At 44.0% G+C, this 15,463-nt stretch overlaps 1 protein-coding gene across 5 annotated transcripts in view; it reads left to right on the forward strand.

Annotated features, from left to right (window-relative positions):
* The window catches only part of VWA3A (von Willebrand factor A domain containing 3A), a 46,528-nt gene that overhangs the window by 4,023 nt on the left and 27,042 nt on the right, over positions 1–15,463 (forward strand). For 4 of the 5 annotated variants that reach the window (XM_083584915.1, XM_083584916.1, XM_083584914.1 and 1 more), the window contains 10 exons: positions 202–273; positions 1,598–1,718; positions 2,289–2,413; positions 2,489–2,563; positions 6,635–6,689; positions 7,688–7,786; positions 9,382–9,488; positions 11,917–12,042; positions 13,220–13,328; positions 14,157–14,222. In XM_083584915.1, coding sequence (XP_083441041.1) covers positions 202–273; positions 1,598–1,718; positions 2,289–2,413; positions 2,489–2,563; positions 6,635–6,689; positions 7,688–7,786; positions 9,382–9,488; positions 11,917–12,042; positions 13,220–13,328; positions 14,157–14,222 — 955 coding nt within the window. The remainder of the gene's footprint in view (positions 1–201; positions 274–1,597; positions 1,719–2,288; positions 2,414–2,488; positions 2,564–6,634; positions 6,690–7,687; positions 7,787–9,381; positions 9,489–11,916; positions 12,043–13,219; positions 13,329–14,156; positions 14,223–15,463) is intronic. The other variant, XM_083584912.1, reaches the window with a different exon arrangement.

Genomic DNA, 15,463 nt, shown 5'->3' on the forward strand with positions numbered 1-15,463 from the left:
GCTCGGCATTTTGTCACACACACCCCAGTGGTGACACCGGGGCAGCCTGCTCCTACTGCACCCCGCTTCCTCCATCCCTGGATACTAGAAGGACTGGGGGGCAATACAAATAAAATAAAATAAAATAAAATAAAGTGTGCTACTTTTTTCAAAGGCACTCTTTTCTTTCTTTCTTCTTTTTAAAAAATAAAAAAATAAAAGATCCGACAGTATGTCAAAGCAGAAGAAGGTGGCAAGTTTCCTGGACGATGCGCAGTTCTTGGAAAAAGTTGGGTAAGTGACTTGTAGCTTTTGAACAAGACTCTTTACAGTTTGAAGGTTCCACCTAGGTTCAGCCGCTGCTTTTGTAGCTATCTCATTTCATCACCAAGGGTTTGGTATAAGAACTTTGCACAGTGGGTGGAAGGCAGGGAGTCCATCCATAGCTCAGACTCACAGACTGACTAATGATCTGACATGCCATACTCACTGATATAGACAGCAATGGGCCGTTGTCACAGCAATGGCTTGGCTGACCTTGCACCTGTTGGCTTATCTCATGCACGGGATGATTTGTGCTCATGATTTGTGCTTTTTTGTCTGTTCCACCAGAAATAGTCTAGGTGCAACCAGGCCTTTTCAGGGTAGCAATGTTGGATATTGTTCCTGTTGATATTAAATATGAATTTAATGCATACAGTGGTACCTTGGTGTATGAACTTAATCCGTTCCAGAAGAACCAAAGCATTCTTAAACCAAGGCATGCTTCCCATAGCAGCGGGGGACTCAATTTACAAATGGAACACACTGAACAGGAAGTGGAACATGTTCTTATTCCAAGGCAAAGTTCACAAACCAAAACACCTCCTTCCGTGTTTGCAGCATTCTTAATCCAAGTTGTTCATAAATTTAGCTGTTCTTAAACCAAGGTACCACTGTATTCACCATTTTTAGCTTCATATTTTGAATGTTATATCTGTTTAAATACACTGCCATGGTATTTTTTAAATGGTGGATGGCTTATATATTAAACAAATTAAATAAACACACACACTTTTTAAAGTACAGTCTTTCCCAAGTTTTCCTAGGAAGAAACCATGTGAAAATACCCATCTGTCACTTGCCTGTTATGTACGAGAAATAGTGTTCTCGCATGGTGAGCACACACTATCTGTTTACATCTCTATTAAAGCAGTTGCATATCGTGGAAAACTTGCTACAGTACTGCTATATTTCTCCATGGAAAACTGTCCGCTTTTAGAAACACATCATTTCATAAAATTTATTAGCAGCATAATGAATGAAGGCAAGTCGTATTGTGTATTTTGAATCAATGCAGTACTAGTCAAATCTGAAATCAAAGTTTTTTAGGGTGCCTATCCCTCCAAAACACATATACATGTGCACAGCTCTTTAGGCTTACTAAATATACATCGAAGAGGCTAGGCAAGATCTCCCATGAAAATTTTTCCAGATTTCCCACTTTACTGCATTAAAGTGGTTTTGACTTAAAGTGGAATGCTTTAGCAATTACATTGCCGGATGTGTATAATGTCTGAAAAGAAAGGAAATGATTAACTTTGTAATGCTGCTTGATAAGAACCCTTTCCCCTTCCAGTGTAAATTCAGCATCAAATGCCACTTTACAAAAAGGAAGCCCATCTTTGTGGAATGTTTCTGCAGCTGTCTCTGATGATGGATTATTGGTTACCAATATCAACCAGACACAGGATTTAATGGTAAGTCAATATCTGTATTTATGTGCACTCATCTCCTGCTCTTCATGGATCGTAGAAACAGTAGAGGTCTGTTGCAAATAACATAGGAACAGGGCCTTTCATGTGGTGGCACCAACCCACTGAAACACCCTCTTCTGGAATATGAGAAAGGTCCCATCTCTGTTGTCTTTTTGGTGTCTACTAAAGACCTTGCTCTTCCAACAAATCTTTTAAATTGAGATCGTTCCCAATCTGTATTGGAATTGTTTTATTTTTTAATCACTTACTGTTTCCTGCCTTGGGCTCCTTTGAGAGGAAGGGTGGGAGTTGGACTGACTGCTCCCACCTGTCAGTGTTTTTAGGCAATAAGTGAAGTCTTTAATAAACCGGGTTCCTGCTGGATCTGTTGGGCTTGCTGTCATTCTCTTGCTTCCTTGTTTTTATTTAAAAGGTGATCCCTCACCTGGGTAACAAACAAGTGGTGCAAAAGTAAATTCTTGCTACAGCCATGTGCTCTGACAACTTGAAGTGCATACTTTTCGTCCCTGAATGGCTTTTTCTTGACTCTCGTTTTTTTCATTTGATCCACAGAGACTTAAGGATACAGCAATGCTGTTTGCTGGGTTGAAGTCCACAGATGAGTGGATTCAAGTCTATGGTTTAAAACCCTTGCAACTCTCATTTGACGATCTAATGAAGAAGGGCAGCATTGTGGTGTAAGTATGAGGTCATGTTGTTCCAAGCTGGTCATGTCTGCTCTTTTCATTCATCTTTCGATGTTTCCTTTTTAGAAATCCAGATGATCCAACAGAGAGTATTGAATTTACTAAGGAGTCTGTTAACTATTTTGAATCTGAGTTGCGTAAGTAAGTATCCTCAGAAACGTGTCCCCTCTCTGGTCTGCATCTGTTTATGGTCAAATCTAGGAATGGGAGAGAAATCCAGTTCAGTTTGCATCTAAAGCCAAATCAATCAAATCCACGTTTTCCAAAACAATATGAGAACCTAAACACAGCCATTCTGTGAGATTCACATTTATCCAGATTTTGCAATGTGGTTCTCCAATCAAACAACATTATGGGGAAATGTACATAAAAACTCAATATTGTGTGTAGTGTATTTTTTAAAAAATGCAAATTGCTGCAGAAAATGTGGAGAACTGAATTTAAGATAGGAAAAATGAGGAACAGAGAGATGAAATCGACATAACCTTCCATACCATGCAACATCCATATTGGGATAGTGCTAACTTCTCCGACTGGAATGTAGAAGCAGTGGCAGACCTTGAGGCCTCAAATTTTACCTATGCAATGTGCAATGCTGAAATTCAGCCCCCTCCCCCTCTCGCCTTCCATTCAGAATCATTGTTGCAGCACCTCAAGGCTCTGTGCCCAGTGCAACCAAACCAGTTGTTATTGTCAACATGCAGAGGGCTGCAAGGCCAGCTGGCTAGCCCCAGCTGGGCCGTCTCCTTCCAGCCGTCCCGCTGCGAAGACCCATCGGCCTCTGTTCCAATGTAAATCAGCAACCCGGGCTTCAAAGCCAGGGCACACTATCAGCAGATCAAACTGTGCACACAGAATAGGCGTGAGGCTTGTGAAAGCATACTACAACTACAGATTTATTAATAATAAATCAGGACAAGGAAACATGTCGTCTCTCTCTCTTCGTCTTCTCAGAGGGACCGGGGAAAAACCAAAGCAATACACACAACAGAAGTTCCCAGCAAGCTGTGCTGGAATGTAAACAGACATGTGACCCGCAACAGTTCCACACGTCTGCTCCTTAAGGTGGAATGGAAATTCTCAACAGTTCTCCCCTAAATCTGCTCCTGGCAGAAGGTCCCAGCTCCAATTCCCAGGCATTTCCAGATAAAAGAATCAGATAGCAGGAAAGGCATTCTCTGACTGAGAACCCAGAGAGCTGGTGCCCATTCAGAGCAGAGAACACGAGATTAAATGGGCAAGGAGTCTGATCCAGTTTCCTTCCCCTTTACACACCTTTCTCTGAGCAAGGGGAACGTGCTGTTGTTCTCTGAGCTTCCACGAGAGGCAGTGATGGTCTTAACTTGGATGGCTTTAAAAAGAGGATTAGAAATCAGTGGCTACTAGCCACGATACCTAGGCTCTCCCTCCATGATCAGAATCAGTATGCTGTTGAATTCCTGTGGCTAGAAACTTTGAGGGCCGCAGTTAGCTTTGAATAAAACAAAAAGCTCGTTTCAGACTAGTTTCTGGTGAATGAGTCCTGGCTCCCACCCAGCGCATGCAGACAGAAGCTGTTAACTGGAATTAAGAAATAGATATTTATTTAGGCAAGTAATGGTACAGGCTCAGCAGCAGATACTGTGCTCGAGAGTCATGATCCAGGAGTTCAGGACCTGGGCAAGAAGTTCAGAACTGGGCAGAAGCATCAAAGATGTCCCAACAAATCTCTCCCCCCCCTCCTGCCAAGCTTTTACAGACAAGGCATAGCGCACTCATTCTTGAGTCACTCGTGCCTTAAGAGAATATCAGGATTGTAAGTGTGCACTCTTTTAGTGTAGGCGAGTCCGCTCTCATCTGCAGTGGCAGTTCTAGGTGACAAGACTGCACTCTCCTGCACAGACTCCTGATCACTCACTGCTGCCTCCTATTTGGTCTCCCTCACTGGCTGATCAGAGTCCTCCTGATCCTTCATTGAGGCTTCCCACTCCTCAGGAAGGTCAGAGGGGAGAGCCAGCATCCCTGAAGTGACTGAAGTCAAGGTGGAAAGGGCATTAACCCTGTCCTCCTACCTTAGACTCTCACAATTCAGCCCTGTTTCTTCTTCTTCTTCCTCCTCCTCCTCTTCCATCAGAGCCTGCCAACTCAAGCCCAGTCTTGACAACCTTCTAGGGCTCATGAAAGAATGCTGAGTTTTTTCCAACCATCCTAGAAATGGTTGTAAAATTATTATTTGCAAGGATGAAAACAGAACGGCCCTGATCTCTAAAACATTTTACTAAGTTCTATCTTTCTTTTGGTGTCAATATATCTTTATTTTCAAACAGTGACCCTGCCAAGGTGGGATTAAATTTATCCTCAGTGAGTAAATTGAGCGAGATGACCTGTCTTGCTTTTGCAGCTGACCCCTCTGCCTCTCTATTCATTTTATTATGCTTTATTCCCAAATAGCCATTAATTAAAATGCAAGCGCATACACTGCTGATCCCTTTTGTGGAGGGCTGGTGTCTTTAATTAATTAAGCAGCTTTTTTGCTAGCCAACTGTGGGGGTTTTTTAAAAAAGAAAGTTAATAATATGGCCTCTGGTCTTGGGTCACAATTGAAAACAATGTGAGAGCTGTTGCAATTGACAATATTGGGCTAGATGGACAACTAAAGAAACCAGATAACAGGAAAGGTGGGAGGGAAATGAAATCTCAACAGTGCATACAAAAGAAGGTTTCTGGGAAAGAATTCTGTGCACTATAGTTTGTTAAGGCTTGCTGGGAATTGTAACTCTGTGAGGGAGAAACCACAGTTTCCTTTGAAAGAAAGGAAGTGTTTTGAATATGCTTTAAAGGTTTGGTGTGTAGCCAGCCTGGCTGATTTAGAAGTACAGAATCAATTTATAAAACCCAAATAGAATAAGATCGCACAATAAAACAAACCAGTCAGAGCATTTGAAAACACCTGTACCTAAAATATACGCTAAGGCAAGCCAGTTAGAAAGCGTCACTATTAAAACGGTTAAAATACAATTCGAAAAATTAGGTCAGGAAGTTCAAGTTCAGGGGAAGCATTGCAGCTGGGGAAGGGCTGTAGCTCAGTGACAGAGCATCTGCCTTGCATGGGAAAGGTTGCAGGTTCAATCCCCAGCCTCTCCAGGAAGGGCTGGGGATGACTTGTCTGAAACACTGGAGAGTTGCTGCTAGTCATTATAGACAATACTGAGCTATATGGACCTGGCAGTCTGACCTGATACAGCGCAGCTTACCCACGTTCCCATGTTTCCTCTGTGTGTGTGCAGGAACTGATGGAACGCCAATATGGATACAGCCTCTCACATTTCAGCAAGGGAGGGCATTCCACTAGTGCCACCAGTGAAGAAGCTACAACCTCTTATGTTATGGTTACCATATTTTTTTCAATGAATCCGGGGACACTTTTTTTTTTGAAGCTGAGTAGCAACAGGGAGTCAGTAGTGGGGATGGTGAGGCAAAAGACCCTGGGCTCAGGCACGCATGCATATTGTATAAAGGTGCAAAGCCCTTCTTTCGCACCCTTTGAAACATAAATGTGCAGAGTTTATTAAATAACTGGGCAATGGCTGCCCGCCTGTGGCTCCCAAGCCTCCCCTGATCTGTCAAAACAAAGGGGGAAGGCAGGAGATTGGATGTTTGGGAGTAATGGGTGCACGGTGCGCCGTTGCCCAGTTTTTTAGAAAACGGTGTATTTATGTTTCACAGGGTGTGAAAGAAGGGCTTTGCACCTTGCTCTGCAGAGAAACCGTGCACCTTGTGCCCCTCCTGGGCAACAGCCACCCGCCCACAACTGAGCCTCCCCCATCAGTCAAAACAAAGGGGGAAGGGGGCAGGAGATCTATACTGCTAGACATCCCCGGTTCCCCTTCGGCAGTGGCGGCGGTAGCGGCAGTCAGCAGCCCGCAGCCAGCCAGAGCCAACTGCGCTACCAGGCTGGCTCCGGGCTGCTGAGGCTGCCGCTGCCACGTTTCCCGGGGACAGATTTGCAAATCTGGGGACATTCCGGGGACGGAATTTGTCTGGGGACAGATTTGCAAAGCCGAGGACTGTCCCTGGGAACTGGGGACATCTGGTAACCCTATCTTATGTTCTCCCACTTGAATTTAGAATAAGAAAGGCGGAACTTCATCTCTTAACACCATTGCAATATCTTATAATTTTTATTGCACTAACTTCATTTCTTCTGTTTCCCACCCACCCACCCAACTACAGAACTATTGCTCTCTATGACAGACGCATTGAGTGGCTGCTACAGGATAGCAGGAAGGTACTGTGCACAATTTGTTCACTTAAAACTGGGGTGAGGGTCTTGTGGCTCTCCAGCTATTGCTGATCTCTACCTCCCATCGTCCATGACCACAGGCCATGCTGGACTCCAACTCCCATCAGCCTCCGACAACATGGCCAATGGTCATGGATGAAGGAAGAGAAGAACTGGCAATATCTGATGGGGAACAGGTCCCATACCCCTAACCTAAAGGACACTGTTTATGCATCACAAAAATGAAGTTGTGGCAAGTGGCACTAGCAAATTTGTAGTCTGACCAGCAAGGGGCAGGGAGCAGCAGCAGCAGCAGCTCCTGTAGATCATTTTGGTCTCTGCAGCTTCAGCCAAGAGGAAATGCAAAGCAAAAGAAGAGCACGATTTGGGATTTCAGCCTGGATCTTGACAACTTTGCACCTGCTTGACTAGAGGCATTTGTACATCATTGGAATAATAATAATAATAATAATAATAATAATTTATTTATACCCCGCCCATCTGGCTGGGTTTCCCACTCTGGATGACTTCCAATGGAATATTAAAATACAATAATCTATTAAACATTAAAAGTTTCCCTAAAAAGGGCTGCCTTCAGCTGTCTAAAAGCCTGGTAGTTGTTTTTCTCTTTGACATCTGGTGGGAGGGCGTTCCACAGGGCAGGCGCCACTACCGAGAAGGCCCTCTGCCTGGTTCCCTGTAACATGGCTTCTCGCAGTCTCAAAGTCTTTTGAGCATTTTCCTCTCTCCTAAAAACTGTTAATGGTTTCCATTCTTATTATATTTCCCTTCAAAACAGTACCCTCTTAACATGGAGTCTAATAGACATGTGTGTTTGGGAACCCCTTGTGTGTGAACCCTCAACCCATGTGATCCCAAAAATGCACTATCCCAATGGGAGCATCCTTCCTTTGGGAACAGGTTGCACTCTGTTGGTTCACTCCTGGCGCTGGACCACTGGGAGCCACCCCTTCCTTTTGTTTTGTTTTTTCTCCCCCTACCAGATATTTGGTATGATCCGTGGGGATAAAGTTGGAGTTCTGATTGACACATCAGATGTAAGCTGTGGACCGAGACTGCAGGATTTCCAAAGAGATCTTCTGGTAAATGTTATTGAAGCACTCGCTCACTCTTAATATCAGAGATGATGATGTACTTGTGGGTAGCATTTTGGGCTGGCGAAATGTAGGTTTGATTGGCTATGATGCTCTGTAGGAAGCCTTGGGCAAGTCACTGCCTTTTCGTCTAATTTCCTTCACATTTTTATCAGCCTGTATCTTTGAGGCCTGAGTAGGGAAATATATGGTCGTACTGCATTCAAATGAGCTTTAGTAGACCCATTGAAATAAATGGACATTGCTAACTTATGTTCATTAATCCTAATGGATGAGGAGAACTTAGTTTTATATAATTATTCAAATTAATCAACCCAAACTAGTCATGACAATTAATTTTGAAAGGCCTATACTTAAGTAGGACAAACACTGGATATAGCCCTGAGTACCAGCCTTTTTATATCATGCCTCACTGGATTTAGATAATGTGAGCTACCTTGCTCTATCAATGGACAGGTGGTGTCTATATGCTGCAGTTGCATATAATTATTTAACCAACTGCCACATTTCCTTTCTGGCAATTTCTTTCCCTTGGGAATTGAAATGGGTGGTGGTGAATTTTTTGAGAGGCGAGACACTTAATTCTTGGTGAGAGTGAACTCAATCTATATAACTCCTATAGTAAAACAAACAAACAAAAAGTTTCACAATCATGATCAGACAAATTTAACATGAATTTAAATTTAGCATCTTTCTTATTTTCTGGTTGTAGTTTTGTATGGCTTCGCTAACGAACTTCTCGACTGCAGTATGTTTAATTTTCAGTCGCTTCTCATTCAGTATTTCCAGTCTTCAGTTGATATATTTATTAGTTCATTTCTTGTTGTCAGGCAGCAGGCAACTTCTTCTAAGATACAAAATTCTGTTCAGCAACTGTAGCTGTTGTGTTTGGGAGTAGACAGAGATTAATTTCATTCAGGCTTAACACCAAGATGGGGTTGAATTTTTTTATTTTCCCAACTAGAAAATGACAACATGACAAGCTGATCTGTGGGGAAGAAGGGTTGGAGTTAAGAATTCAAAGTCTTCTTCAGGGGGCATCCCTGATAATCTTTTTGGTTTCAAGTACTAACATTTTTCTTGACTTTTTCTTTTTATATCAAATGCAACCATAAAAACAAAAAGGGCAAACTAAAGCAGAGCTAAAAAGCTAGCAGAGGGAGGAGAGGAAAAAGGGATTGGCATTGGTCACTGTTCATAGGTTTTACTCATTTTCAGTGTATGGAGATGTCATAAACAAAATATGCTAGTGCCAGGGTATGGTCTTCACCAACCTGGTGCTCTCCAGATGTTTTGGCTTAAAAATTCCATCGGCCCAAGTGCTGGCTGGGGTTGATGGACTTGTAACCTGGAACATCTGGAAGGCACTATGGCCTGAAGATGTGAAAGTCTGTTTGGTCTGTGTCTGGGTGGGTGACCATTTCAGAGCCACATGGGTGTTCTCTTGGGTTCTATGATGACAGGATATGAATGTAGGAAAAGAAATAAGACAACTTCAACACTCAGCTTGGTGTAGAGCTTGATTTAGGCTTGCTATATACCTTGGCAAGCATCTAATTGCTGCCTTTTGTTTTCTGCTTAAGTCTGTAATAGATGAGCAGCTGCTTTACATGAAGAAGTTATACTTCCTTTCATTTGGTACCAATATTTCATTACTTTGGGAGAAGCCAAGATTTATCGACGAGAAGGTGTAAGTGAGTTGCTTGGCTCTAAAGTATTTGTGTGTGTGTGTGTTGGTCTTGGTTATATTATATACTGGTTTTTTTCAGATAATGGTTGCTAGTTGTTCTTCTTATACTGTATGGGTTTATGATTGTGCTGTATGCCACTCTGGGTTCCTTTAGTAGGAATATAAAAAGAGCCCTATTAGATGCTGCCAGAGGCCCATCTAGTCTAGCATCTTGCCAGTGGCGTAGCGTGGGGGGTGCAGGGGGGGCCGGCCGCAACATCTGGGGGTTAGGGGGCGCAAATCCACGGGTTAGGGGTGCAAATTACTTGCCTTGCCCCGGGTTCTGACAACCCATGCTACGCCACTGCATCTTGCACCAGATGCCTATAGGAAGCCTGCGTACAACAGCACACTCTCCCCATTTATGATACCCAGCAATTGGCATTCAAGAGCAGTGGAGGGAGAACATTGTGGCTCATAGCCATTAATAGCCTTTTACCCTCCATGCATTTGTCTAATCCTCTTCTAAAGCTATCTCCACTAACTGCCAGGGATATTGCAAATATTAATATGGTGCAGCATGAAGCAATTGGATGCATAAAAGCTGACTCCTTTTGAAATAAAAGTTCTCCAGACCCATAATTATGATTCAAAGCTCTACTAACCAGAACTTCTTCAAAACAGGTACAAAAACATCAATGATACAGCGATAAAGTTGTATAGAGCATATACTTGTCCAAACATAGATTCTTCTTCTTAGATAGCATAATTACGATCAGAGCAAAAATCAAAACTCTGTCTCTCTCATAGCTTACATTAGGCTGCATCCAGCCTAAGGCTATGCAGCTCTTGGAGAGGCTTCATTATCACATCTTTCCTCTCACTGTGCCTGGGAAAAGGTAAAGGCAACTCCCTTTCAAAATGGAGATTTGCAATTGAATACCTCAACCACCTGTTCTAAGGTTAAACCAGGGATCAGCAACCTAAGTATCCTTCAGTGAAATTTTCCAACCCTTTCAGCAACATGCATACTGGCATTCTCCATTTCAGTGTACAATTAAACAATTATATTTAGCAAGGAATAGAACCTGGAATCTTCTGCACACAAAGCAGATATCCTCTGCCACTGAGCTACATGACATGAAGGTTCCACTTAACTGTGGTGACAGATTTAGAGAAGACATCACTTCCATGAATTTTTCTAATTCCACTTTCAAGCCGTACAGACCATTGGTCAGCAACATTCTTTGTGGCTGAAAATTTCATAAGTTTATGTTGGGAGGGGGGAGAGTTTTGTCCTTCCTAGTTGAAAGGCCTTTCAAAGACCAACACTGTTATTATTAGAGTTTATTTCTATGCTGCCTTTTAGCCAGAAAGGCCTCTGAGGTGGTCATTCACAACAGTGGCGGAGCAACATGCTGCAGCCCCCGAACAGGCATGGGCGTGGCTGGTGCGCATCCTGGGGGCGTGATGTGCACCCTGGGGGTGTGGCGCATCGCCCGCGGGGGCATGGCACGTGTCCCGAGGTTGTGCGGCGTGTGACGCGCATCCTGGGAGGGCGGCCGTGATGGCACCCTTTCCCCAAATGGTACCCAGTGCCACGCAACCCCCCACTGCCCCTCAGATGCCAGTGGTTCACAAAGGTTCACACACAAATACAGAATTAGAGTAAAAAAGGCAACTTACAAAATGTAAGGCAACAGCATCTCAACATATGACGGAAAGACTATAAGGCAAATGCATCCATACTCGAGCCCAAAGGTGAAGGGCAGTTTCAACAAATAAGTCAGGGAGAGCAGGAACAGCTCGACCAAGCTGTAGTGGCTACTCCTCTGGCCGTATCTTCGGAATCCATCCAGGCTCTCCTCCGACAGTGATTAACAACCTAAGCCTTTGAATGAGACTTCAGGCATGCTCTCCATTGCGCAGAGTACCCAGACAGCAGCAGAAGGAGCCAGAAATATGTGCTACATTGCTACTTTATTTCTAACTATGCAAGACAGAAAATAATATGCGTCTGCTCTCTGTGAGAGACAGAAAACAACAGAATAGAGAAACAGGAAACCAGTAACACCAACATCCGTCTCCCGTGAGACTTCCAACAGTCTGGAATGTCAACAGAGTCTTGTGACTCCAAGAACTGCACAGTGGCATAACAGAAACCTAACATCAATATCGGGGGGGGGGGATGGCACCAGGAAGAACCTCTTCTCTTGACAGTCCAGCATAGTTTATTTTCCACAGCGATGCCTCCCAATTATTGTTGTTTTTGTTATTTATTAAATTTGTATACTTCCCTATACCCGCAGGTCCCAATATTTGGTTTGTGACAGTACTACAGTCTTACCTTCCATTTATTTCATCTTGCCTGCCTATCATACCTCTTTTGCTAGTATCTAATTGATGTACAATGGATTCCACTTTCAAATGATTGTTTTCTCCCCCTTAGTTTAGATGAAGCAAGGCAATGGGTGCTAAACCTCAAAACCAGCGGCGGCTGCAATTTGCTCAAAGCATTGAAGAAAGCCCTTACAGTAAAAGAACTGAATTCACTGGTGATTGTGGTAGGAAGCTGGTAGGTCATCTGTCTGAATACATGGCAAGACACTGTCTTTTAGGCTGTATCCAATGTGAGTCCTGTTCAGAGTAGACCCATTGAAATGAATGAATTCATTGCATTCATTTCAGGGGTGGGTGGGGAGGGAAGATCATTCCATCAGGCAGAAATGCTTGCTCTGGTGGGGCAATTTCCTTAGCACCACTTTGCTTTTTCACCTGTATTATTTAAATTCCTATACTCAGTTCTAGTATAAGTAAGGGAGGAACATGTCTATCTTTACACTGTCCCCAACATCATGCACAAGTTTATCACTTTTCCCACTCTCCTCCTCTTCTTCTTCTTAAGTCTAAAAGCCCCAAATATTGCAGGACTAGGATAGAGAATATGGTTCTCCAGCTGTTGATGGACTCTGGATTCATACATGCCATACACCTAAAGCTTAAAAGTACCTTTTTACCTTTTATAGCATGGGTAGGCAAACTAAGGCCCGGGGGTCAGATCCAGCCCAATCGCCTTCTAAATCCGGCCCACGGACGGACCAGGAATCAGCGTGTTTTCACATGAGAATGTGTCCTTTTATTTAAAATGCATCTCTGGGTTATTTGTGGGGCCTGCCTGGTGTTTTTACATGAGTAGAATGTTTTTACATCCCCCCAAAAAAAATATAGTCCAGCCCCCCACAAGGTCTGAGGGACAGTGGACCAGCCCCCTGCTGAAAAAGTTTGCTGACCCCTGTTTTACAGCATATATCTGCACATCCCCAAGAATCTTGGGAACTGTCATTTATTCCTCACAGAGTTACTTCCTCCACAGAGAGGCACTCAAATTACAGGTCCCAGAATCCTTTGCGGGGGAGCTTTAAATTTTTAGTGTAGGCATGCTGAAACTCAGCCCTCCAGGTGTTTTGGATCTACAACTCCCGTCATCCCCAGCTAACAGGACCAGTGGTCAGGGATGATGGGAATTGTAGTCCCAAAACATCTGGAGGGCCGAGTTTGGGGGTGCCTGGTTTAGTGTGTATGCAGCTTCCGTGAGCCCCAGCCAACATGGCCAATGTTCTCAGGGGTGATGATGTGAATTGTAGCAGTATCTGTATCTGGAGGGCCACAGGTTCTTCATCCTTTTGCAGGGATCCATCCTGTGTTTGATATTCATGTGTGTGTTTTTCCTCCCCCCACCCTTCCCAAACCAGCCCAGATCAAGCCTTGGAAATATTGTCTGAGTATATCCAGGAATGTACCGTGGGGAGAAAGCTGTTGGTCCACACTGTCACATATGACTGTAGCAATCAAGTTCCTCCTGTAAGTTTGTCTGGGGAGGGTAGCATAGCTCTAGGGCAATGCGTATGCTTTGAGTCAAGACGGTCTCAGGTTCAGCCTCTGGTCGGTTTGTTTCTACTTAAAAGGATCAGGGAAGCACAGCTGGCATGGTAGAAGCTCTCCAGCTGTGAAGGAGGGAAGAGGGAGAAATTCGAGTCAGTTCATTTTTATAGGCCAACCTCCTTAATTCACACTTCCCAAAGCAATATGCAAATCAAAGCACCATTCAATGCAATTTCTTCAACCAAGAAATGTGTACAAAAATGCATATACTAGTGTGCTAGAAAATGCACTTATTGGTGGATATTGTGTTAAAGAACCATTGCATAAGGGGAAATTGCTTTGCAAAAATGTGTCTCTTGGGCAAAATTGCATAGATTTGCCCATCCCTACCCTGGAGACAAGACTGAGCTAGGTGGCAAATTTCATCCAGTATAAGACAACTTTCTATTTTCCTTCTTTGTGCTTGGTAAAAATATTTCACTACTTGATTCTTACTGAAGCACACTAAGGACCCAGCTACACATTTTGTTAGTTATGTGGTTATGCCTACAAGTGCAGGGCTGTTTTTGATGCCATAGTTAGGTAAGCAACAACAAAGAAACACCCCCCTCCCTTCTCATTGTCTGTTAGTTGAGCTTTTGGGGGGGCTGCCATTTCCCAGACATTTCAGTGCTTTTCGCCCGGACACTGTATAAGAGGGCCGAATACCGGCTATGTCCAGACGTATGGCAACCCTAGGTTTAGTGAATATGGGGATTTATGCAGCAGTTCTGTGCTCAACCATTTTCTTTGATGTGATCTATGCAGGGTGTGGTAAGAAACATAGCAGAAGATGTGGGAGGCCATTATCACTGTTACTCCTCAAAGAGAGAGGTAGGTCACTCCTCACTTGGACAACTGCACTATTTTAAAACGTTGTTAGCAAAGCGCTTGGTGATTGCCTAGCCTGCTCATAAGGTTATAGAAGTGGACAGGAAACTTCTTTATGAGCTCATAAGAGTGCCAAGAGGGTGGCCTGTACCTGGCTATCCCCTTAAATAGGCATGGGGTTGCAGCCCCCAAGCCCTTGCCTCTGATTGGCTAAGCGGGCACTGCCTGCTCTTACCTGAGAGCCCAACATGGCTGGAGGCGGGCAACGCCAGGTGACCATCAGCTTCCCCACCTGCTCTGGAACATGGCATATTCCCTGAACCCACCACAGACATGTCGCGCAGCAATGGCCACCCGTGCGGAGTGCCAGGTGAGCAGATGCTCCCATGGGGGGCGGTGATGACAACCAACTTGGATGGCTTGAAAAGCAGTTGAGACAAGTACATTGATGGTGCTATATAAATAAGTGTTAATGTATAACTGAGGATGCTGTGGGTGGCGCTGTGGGTTAAACCACTGAGCCTAGGACTTGCCGATCAGAAGGTCGGCGGTTTGAATCCCTGCGGCGGGGTGAGCTCCCATTGCTGGGTCCCTGCTCCTGCCAACCTAGCAGTTTGAAAGCACATCAAAGTGCAAGTAGATAAATAGGTACCGCTCCGGCGGGAAGGCAAATGGCGTTTCCTTGCGCTTCTCTCATTTGCCAGAAGCTTCTTAGTCATGCTGGCAACATGACCCGGAAGCTGTACGCCGGCTCCCTCGGCCAGTAAAGCGAGATGAGCACCGCAACCCCAGAGTCGGCCACGACTGGACCTAATGGTCAGGGGTCCCTTTACCTTTACCTTTAATGTATAACTAAATACATTTTGTGGAGTCTGAGGCTACTTCGTGAGCCACCATCCCCACCCAATCTCTAAGAGGACCTCTTCCACTGATCTTAATCTCTGGGTTTGTCTATAAGGAAGGAGGTCCTCTTCCAGATAATTGGGGATTCATTGCATTAAAGCCTGCCAGGCTTTCGGTAATTCATTTTTGGTTCATTGTTTCCTCCACCTTTATTTTGAAGCTGCTGCTGCTTGCAGAATTTTAGCGTCTATTTTAGCATTTGTCACTTTATATGTTGCCATTTTAAAATTAACCTCTTAGTCAGAGTTTCCTGTGTCTGTTAACTGCTAGAGTGTTGTATCAACAAAAAAGAAAAGAAAAATGCTTTAAATAAATAATAATAAAAGGTCGCTAAGACAGTA

The sequence above is a fragment of the Podarcis filfolensis genome, assembly GCF_964270895.1.
Source record: "Podarcis filfolensis genome assembly, chromosome: 14".
Taxonomy (NCBI): Eukaryota; Metazoa; Chordata; class Lepidosauria; order Squamata; family Lacertidae; genus Podarcis; species Podarcis filfolensis.